Here is a 9245-nt window from a genome sequence, read left to right as displayed (position 1 = left end):
ATTTCAGCCATATTATGATACGCAAAATCGTAAGACGATATTTTGTCTCTTATCACAATATCGATATGATTTTGAGATATTGTCCAACCCCGGTGAGAGATAAGGAACGTCATGTAAATAAGGTCCTTGGTTTATTTTAAACTGCGGATGTTGTGGTTTATGGTCGGCACTTTAACTTTTTTTTTCTTCTTTTTTTTTATGTGAACACATGATAAGGATCCCTTTAGAATTTGTCTTTCTCTTCTAAATTGTGACCGAAATAGGCACTTTATATATTACAGTTACCAGACTAGCAGCTGTGTGTACGAGTTGATTGGTTTACTAACTGATTTCGTTTGATTATGAAAGTAGTCGCAGATTATTTATTTTTATCAATTGATTCATTGACCAATCGTTTTAGCTTTAGTTGGTTTATTCTGTTTTACAATGTGTCCGGCAATAAAGTGCTTGGTATACGCAGTGTTCTTGTGCCTGAGGTGTCCTGAAAAGAGGATTTGCAGAAACCTGCTCGTCAATTTTCTACGGCCATGGCACAATATTTATCCCTTATTCTTCCAGATATCAAATTTGAGAAACAGATGCCCATACAACCTTTTTTTTTCTGACCCAAAATTATATTGTGAAATTAAATTGTTCTTTCTTTCACTGAGCCCTGCCAGGTTTGCATCATCCCTTGACAAAGAAATACTTAGCTTAATGGCACTGGTCGACAATACGGTTTCTGCCTCTTGTCTTATTCAAGGTATATTCCATTCTTCGTCATCCTCTTCCTCTACTTCACTGGCTGCTTCACCAAGGCTAAAGAGCAGAAAAGGCTGCCTGTCTCTGGCCGTCTGTTGCTGGGACCCAGCGCTCTCTACTATTGGTCAGTCGCCTTCTCACGTCTCTGAAAACCTTCTGTGCCCCTTGACCATGGATGCATGTTTTTGATAAAGGCTACCTTTGTAGTAGGCTGAATGATATGAAATTGTAAAGGAACAGTGAAATCTGACAGTGGCCTTTTAAGCCTTCCCTGTCCGTGACATACGAAATGTTTTTTTGAGGATTTCAGTTATGTTTTGTATGTTTATTATCTATATCTATATCATATCATATCATATGTATGTATATCTATAAATATATATATCTATAGATATATATACAAACCACAACAATCAACACAGTGCAAGAAATAGAAACATATTACATTGACAATAGAATATTAAATAAAGTGCACAGATAACCAGATATAGAGAGAAAAGCATTAAGCAAACACAGCATTTCCTCTTTTTGTCTGATGATTGACAGTAAACAGAGTTTGCAAAATAGTTGTTTACATAATGACAAAAAGGAAGTTTGACAGAAAACAATTGATGTCGTCTCGTTTACTTCGTGGAACAATTTGTGTTGTTGGAAACTGTTTTAGCACCATATGGATTCCTTTGTAGGGATGAAAACATTTATTTCCATCTTCATTCGGTTCACAAATTTAAATTGAAGCTGCTCTCCTTAAAACAGGCATTTGTTATTGAAATGTAGCTTCTAATGTAATAAGTGAAGCCAACATTTGCATTGTGCAACAGATGTCGAAAGTTTCCTGAAAACATAAACTGCCGCATTGTGTGCTGATTGCAGAGGGTTGTAATTTAAAAGTTGGCGTTTCTCTCTGAGTTCTCTTGCTTTAATTTCTTCCAGGTACCTGGTCACTGAAGGACAAATCACTGAACTCTTCCTCCTCATCTTCCTCGCTATGGTTGTCATGGTGATACATCAACACCGCAAAGGCCTCAGTCCAGACAGCAATGGCCTGTTCCTGTTCGGCAGTTTCAGTGCCACTGTGCTCCTGGTTGCACTGTGGGTGGTTTATCTGTGGAACGATCCGGTGTTACGCAACAAGTACCCCGGACTCCTTTATGTGCCAGAACCTTGGTCCTACTATACCTTACACATCAAGCAGAACCACTGAGTTACATCAGTCCAGGTCTGTTCAGCTCTTTGTCTGAAGAAAAAATATTCCTGAATCATGTGAGCTGACTGATGCATATCTCTTCTTTCTTCAGCGGACTTCCCGTGACTGAGGCAGTGGCCTGCACTCAGACGACGATGGCGATAAGCGCATGTTGTTGATGTGGACCAACCTCTCTGTGAAACACAAGGTTCTGCTGGCTTCAGCCATACATTCAGAAGGGGATGTGTCTCCTCAGTTTCGTTTTATATTGTTTCAAAGACTTTAACAGGTTGGAATTGTGATGTTCGCTCTGAATTTGGACATTCAGTCGGATCTGTAAAAACTGTTTGGATCTTGTGACATCTGAGACTAAGAAAGATAAATTTAAGGACATGCATCACGCGAGTGTGATGTCAACAGATACTTATATGGGGCCCGAACGAAAAGGGGGGGCTCAATTGGGTAAAAATGCAGCAGTCAATTCAGGACCCTTTACCGTGTCAGTTTTAATTTAGCTATAGTTATGCATATTACAAAATAAAACCAGTACACCCACCCAGTACAGACTTAAGGTGAACATATCTATGGTACATTCAAAATGTAATCTTAAACTCTCAGCACTCAATCAGTTGATGATTGAATTCTGTGAGGTAGATCTTCAACAACTCACTTTGTAAAAACATGAAGGTCGTCTATTAAATGTGCTGCCAGTTACAGCTGCTGCTCTCTGGCTTCCATGAAAGAAAAAAAGAAGAATGAAAAATGAAAAATACATTCAAGTTGCACAACTTTTGTCAAGCGAGGGTCACAAACTTAGATAAAAAGATCGGCTACCATTTTACCAACAGCTTCAAAGAAGTAAAAACCACAATTTAGATACAACCCCCCTCCCAAAAAACAGTCAAGTTCTGCATAAAAGATAAAACAGCCAAATATAATAACACAAAGCCAAAAGATTACAAAAACAAGATGAGTGTTTCAAAAGGTTTTAATCTCAGAAAGACAAGCGTATTAAAAATGTGATGTAAAAACAGAATAGATTAGAAAAAAAAAGCTACAACTCTACGCTACATCTCAGGTATTTAAAGTTTCACACTTTTACAGATTTAGTGAAATTTATATTTAATCATTGAGGCACGAGAGCTCTGAACTATTACATTTCCCTTTGTGGTTATTGTGCTATTCATTGACAACATATTGTTCTTTTATGGCTTTATTCTTTTATGACATGCATAAGTTATGTGCAATGTTAGTGTTCACAAGGAAAAGAAGCTTTTATTATTCAAAAGTAAAGAAGCAAATACTTCTGAGATACAAATGAAATAATCTTTTTATGATCTGAAGTGTTTACTTATTGTTCTTAATGTAACATTGTAATTGTTACTTTTTTGTACAGTATTGTTCCTTTGCTTAAGATCACTTTGTTGCTGGTAAAATACTGTTTAGTTACTGGTTCCTCATTCGTTAAATTTACGTTTATCTTAATTAAAATGTTGAAATTGACCTCAAATTGCTGGTTATTATTCACATTTTTCTCTTAACTTACCCTATTAGGCCATGAATGTACTTTAAATCAATTATCTTTACAAAGAGCCTATAACTAAATTCACATAAAAGTAAAAAAAATAGTCAGATTCAAAGTTGGCCCCTCCTATATGATATAACGGCACTAGCAGCACACAGAGCTTTAGCCATTTGATATTTTGCCCTCACTTTGTCACACAACCGGCACCTGGTCTCTATCTTTATAGAGGTTGACGCCCAGAAATGTCCCAAACACACAAAAAAAGAAGAAAATCATTCACTACTGTGTTTTTTAAGGAGAATCCTACTCATTCTGCTGTTAAAATTATTTTAAATCCTGCTATTTATGCGGTTTCAAATTACCTCATTTCATTATCAGACACTGTGGTATCATATGGTGACTGATAATTGCCCTCTTGCTAATCGCTGCGGTGGCGGGGTGGAAAGTGAAAGGACAATGCAGCCCTGTGGATCCGGTATCTGCGTTTCCACAGCAACACATACTACATTACGTAGAGGCGTTTAGGTGGTGGACTTTAAACCAAGGTGGAGGGACAGGTGACGCAGACCACACGGAACTCTTCTTCCTGGAAAGAAACACAGCAACTGCAAAAATGGTGAGCGAAAGGAATTCCTTCCATTTAACTTTTCTTTCATGTACTTTCTGATGGAAAAGGTATTTTTCTGTCATTACCTGCCAAGTTACAACAGTCTATTGTCACCCGCAGGCTAAATTCTTCACACCAGTACAAATCAACGGTAAGAGTATTCCACAGCACCGCATGCTGCTTTTTTATTATTAACTGAGAAACTTTGAAATGCTCTATTTGCCATTTTGTCTTTTCCACAAGTACCGCACGTGTATCTTTTAATAACCAGTCAGTGTTGATAAAGAAATAAAGAAGCACTTGAAGAACAAAGGCGACCAGGTGCACTCTTATTAGTTCCTGTGGTGTAAACCTCACTTATTTCAAAGTAACCTGCTGTTGAATGATGAATACACTATGCTGAGAATGATCCTTACTTAATAATACGATGAAATAAACTATGCTGATACTTGTTTTCATTTCCCTTCCAGAGTTCAAAGAGTGCTTCTCCTTGTACGACAAGAAACAAAAGGGCAAGATTGTTGTCAAAGACCTGATCACAGTCATGCGCTGCCTGGGTACAAGCCCCACGTTCGGCGAAATCGAAAGACATCTACAAGTTCACAAAATCGGTAAAGTACAACACGCAGTAAATCTGCTGTTTGTGGCTCAGTGAAGGTTGGGAAAACTTGTTCATAACTGTGGTTTAAGTAAAAAAAAAAAAAAGGCATCCACTAAAACTTTGAGATGGAGTTTGTTTTGAACTGTGTCAATTAGTATGGCTTCTTTGGGTGGGGCTTTATGTCCTTATGTTACTATAATTGGGTTATTGTGAAATGTTCAGTTCAAGGCTTTTATTAGGAAATTATACATTGAACATACAGGTGAGTGACAAAGATCGTCTCTTTCATTTCTGTAGCTCCAACAAAGATGCACTCTATTCTTAGACCCTTGAAACAATTATGGAAAAACTCCACATACTCAAACCTTACATTTATTGCACATGTTAAATATGATATAATTATTGTCCTTATATGTTTGGTTTTTTACATTCACATGTAGAAAAGACCGGTGAGCTGGATTTCTCTACGTTTCTGACGATGATGCACAGACAGATGCAGCAGGAAGACCCCAAGACCGAAATCCTGGAGGCCTTGAGGATGACGGACAAACAGAAGAAAGGATACATCCAGGCCACTGAGCTCCGGACCAAGCTCACCATGCTGGGGGAGAAACTCACACACAAAGAAGGTAAAGTAGATGCTGATTCTATTACATGAGCAACCTCCAGAGGAAAAGACTGGAGGAAGCTGGTGTGTCACAGTTAACACGTATGTATGGCTGGTTCTGGTGCAGTGCAGTCTGTAAATGTTTGGACGGATTGCTGCAAGAATGCGCCCTAAAACCCAGAGATGAGTCGGCATTTTGGCACTTCTGTTTCCCTTATATCAAAGTCAATAAGTTTATTTAATGTTTTTTGGTTAGATGCCTGAAATAAGGTCTGAGGTTTTAACGCTCTGTTCTACGGCATGAAATACGGACGTAGATATCGTTACACTTTGATGGGTCTTATAAAAAGGCAGGTGGTAACAAGTGACGGAGACTACAAGACGGCGTCACTTGAACACTCGTCCAGCTTTAGCTTAGTGATGGTGATTTTTAAATAATATCTTCTGCAATAATCAAAAGGGAGAACTAGTGCGATGCTAACTTCTGGTTTGGCCTCCAAGAATACACTGGATTTGAAATAAAATGAGGTTACATTTTGAAGATATCAAAACCAACAACCAATGAACCATGTTGAATTTGTAGCACTTTTTATGCTACAAATTCCAATAAGCGATGAAAAAGAGTCCTACACCGTTGACCCAATATGAATATGAACCCTTCAAAATACCCTTCAGATTGAACATCAGACTCATAGTTTCGTTAAAAATTCAGTGGAGAGCCAAAATAACGAATGACATATGTCTGCCCTAATACTTTATGACTGCAGTGAATGTCAAACTTCAACTGGGATCTGTAAAGAGGGTTCGGGGATTCAGAATTTGCATTCGAGAGAAATTGTGATGTTTGTATTCATTAAGTGACACAAATCAATACATATTTCAGTCAAAAGTACAGCTTCTAGCCCGGCCTGCTCCTTTCCTCTTGCACTGTAAACTGCACAAAGACAACAATCCACTGTAACTATAATCCACATTTCTTCCCTATTCATAGCTTTCTTATGACCGGTCTATGTAATACAGCTCTCCTCTTATATTCAACCTTACTATCTTATTTTCTGTGTGCCTGTTGGTTCAGATGTATTCTCCTGAATATATATATATATATATATATATATATATATATATATATATATATATATATATATATATATATATATATATATATATATATACTCAAATTGCTGCCAGGCTGTGGTGGAAAGCTGCAGTCAAACTAAATATCTTGAAAAAATGAATAAATAAGATCTGTAATTCTTTAAATTCAGATCGGATAATTCAAGAACAGCAGTTTCTTTGTTTAGCATTTTAGTTCACTCAGTTTTTTTATTGAATTTACTTAAGGACCCAGTGGATTCTGTACTTCTGACATGTCAACGCTGAAGTTTTGTTTCATATATAAAGTGATGTTCGTAGAGCCAAAGCATCAAAGGGTGTCCATATTTAAATACTTTCTGGCTTCAAAGCAACATAAAGATTTAATTCAAAGTGTTGGTGAACCCCGTCTGGATGGGTGCTGTGCACAGAGAGCAGTATATATTCAAATGAAGCTCCGCTGCTTTTTCATGGGGAGACATCCATCAAGTGGTTGGATTCCCTAACTAGTGAAGCAGATAGTGATGCAGCTGAACTGCTCAGTTCCCAACTGTTGGGATTGTAAACAACTCACTGTTGCTGCTCTAATACAGTTTGAGTATTCAGGAGATTTTTGATTTTGTTAAAAATAATTTAGATTTCAAAGGTCTAGTACATAAGTGATAAACTGCAATCAAAATCAATTGAAATTAGATTTTTTTTAAATACATATTTATAGGATGTATTATTACATGTATTGCCTTTCCAACAAATGTCGATATAAAACTAATCAGTGGGGGAAGAAGTATTCATGCCTTTTACTCGAGTAGCAAATCAACAGTGTAAAAATCCATTATAAGTAAAGGTTCTGCATTCAAGGTTTAAACTCAAAAGTAACAAAAAGCACAGAATTATCAACAGTAAAATGTACTTCAGGGTATCAAAACTAAAAGTACATATACAAGAAAAATGCCCCCTCCAAAGTAACTACAGCTCCTAAATAGATGTGGGGATAATATTCGAGGTACAGTATGAAGTAGTCGAAAATGCAATCGCAATCACAAGTACAAGTAACTCAAACTTGTAGTACAGTAGGTGAGTAAACATGCTGAGTTGCTCTCCACCACAGTGTTAAACATCCCGAGCAATAACACCACTACTACTTAAAAGAGTTTTATAGTACATTTTGGTTCTTGTTCTCTGATGGTTTTTGGGATCTGAGATTTTGATCTCAACATGTCGACGGGTAACCCGCGGCTTATAGCTAATAGTGCTAACAGTGCTGATAACGCTAACGCCTACACACATCGAGGTAGAGCGACTTCATTCTCTGCTCGGGGAGACAACACTGCACTATATTTTTACATAGCTAACAGTTTGCTGCTATATTCATGTCCAAAAGCTCATTTTACTTTAAATTCACCACATTAGAAACATTAATGAGCCTTTTAAATTGAGTAGAAATCTCCAATAATAAAGTCTGGCTCAGCACTCGAGTTAAGGTTGTTGGCAACGCCACTCTTTGAAGGAGTTGTCAGACAGTCAAAAGCTCCCACAGGCAAAGACCAGCGGCGCTTCCACCCCCTCGGAGTTATGAATAATCGTGGCAGACAAATGGATTTTCAGTCAGCGCTCTCTTGTCGATTCCACCCACAAAACAGTTTTTTTCTTTCTGCTTCTTCTAGTGGATGATCTCTTCAAAGAGGCAAACGTCAAGTCAAACGGGACCGTCAACTATGAAGAGTTCACGCATATGGTGACACTGCCACCTGTCGATTACTGACTTTCCAAATTGACTTTGCACACATTTAAACTTGATGGTTTGCAGAAATCACATGAAGCTGAACCTGGCAATTCTGTACCGACCCTATCCAGACTGAAGACATCCTTCCCTTTGTTTTTCTTTCCCATGATTATTCCACGATTCTTTAATTAAACCTCTTTCAGAAGGTTTCCTCTATGACTGAACATGTGAGGATTTGGCATGTTATCTGTTGATGGGATCAAATGTCCAGTTTAATATTGGTTGCATGTATTTACGCACGCTTGTGAGCGATATATTAAACCCTTAATTTCATGATGTAGATTTTCTTCACAGTCAACTGTCAACACATCAGCATTAAACTGCACCATCCTTAAACGTGTGTGATTAAAGCTGTGTTTAAATCTTTTTTTTCTGTTGAAATTGTTCTTATTTCAAACAACTGCATTTTAAACAGTCGTCCATATTTCTTTCTTTCTCTTTGACGGTTTCAGCTGTTTCTGTCATCTCAAGTCACAGATGCTTAACTGTCAGGCATTTGATTTTTTTTTTATTTAGCAGTATAAAGCACAGTATATAAATATCCATAATGTAATAATAACACATCAATGATTAATACATGAATACCATTTCTTTTCTAAAACATGTAATTATTGTACAGTTAGTATTGTACAGTTTATATGAACTTTACAGTGGGATTGTGTCAAGAGAATGTTGTTAGCCAACAGATTTCTTTGAAAAAACGTGTGTTTAGTAGCTTTGATAGCCGTTTGGCTAGAGTCTTGATTTTGTGCTTGGAAATCGACAATCATTAACAATCATGTACAATCTTTAAAAACAGAAAAGGAGCAGAAATCAGTCCAACAAACTAAATTCAGTGGAAGAACAAGTGAAAAGCTTGCATAATCCCTACAATATGTTTGCAAATAGAATTCCTATGAAAGTTTACTCAGTAAAAAAAGTTTGACTTCCTCTGTGGGGCCCAAAGAGTGAAGCTGACCCGCCAGATAGTTCAATACACAGAGCCATCTGAGAAACCGTCACTGGAAACTGTTTGGAGAAGGGCAGGCTCTTAAGAAAAGAAGAAAAAAACACTTGGTAAGTGCATGAACCATCTGTCAATCAAACTCTTGCTGAAGCCAATT

The 9245-nt window shown here is 37.3% G+C and overlaps 2 protein-coding genes across 2 annotated transcripts in view; both read left to right on the top strand.

The window, feature by feature from the left end:
• The window catches only part of cln6a (CLN6 transmembrane ER protein a), a gene marked incomplete at its 5' end in the record, with an annotated part of 8994 nt that extends 5614 nt beyond the window's left edge, over positions 1–3380 (top strand). The window contains 3 exons of the mRNA XM_079216799.1: positions 743–865; positions 1675–1960; positions 2040–3380. Coding sequence (XP_079072925.1) covers positions 743–865; positions 1675–1945 — 394 coding nt within the window. The 3' untranslated portion in view covers positions 1946–1960; positions 2040–3380. The remainder of the gene's footprint in view (positions 1–742; positions 866–1674; positions 1961–2039) is intronic.
• A 753-nt stretch (positions 3381–4133) lies between these two features.
• Positions 4134–8251, top strand: calml4a (calmodulin-like 4a). The gene is made up of 4 exons (XM_079216507.1): positions 4134–4210; positions 4530–4670; positions 5101–5289; positions 8024–8251. Exons 2-4 carry the CDS (start codon positions 4604–4606, stop codon positions 8119–8121), a joined length of 354 nt encoding a protein of 117 aa, XP_079072633.1. The 5' UTR covers positions 4134–4210; positions 4530–4603; the 3' UTR covers positions 8122–8251.
• The last annotated feature ends 994 nt before the right edge of the window (positions 8252–9245 follow it).

The sequence above is a fragment of the Taurulus bubalis genome (genome assembly GCF_910589615.1).
Source record: "Taurulus bubalis genome assembly, chromosome: 4".
Taxonomy (NCBI): Eukaryota; Metazoa; Chordata; class Actinopteri; order Perciformes; family Cottidae; genus Taurulus; species Taurulus bubalis.
This window is presented reverse-complemented; position numbering and strand designations above follow the sequence as displayed.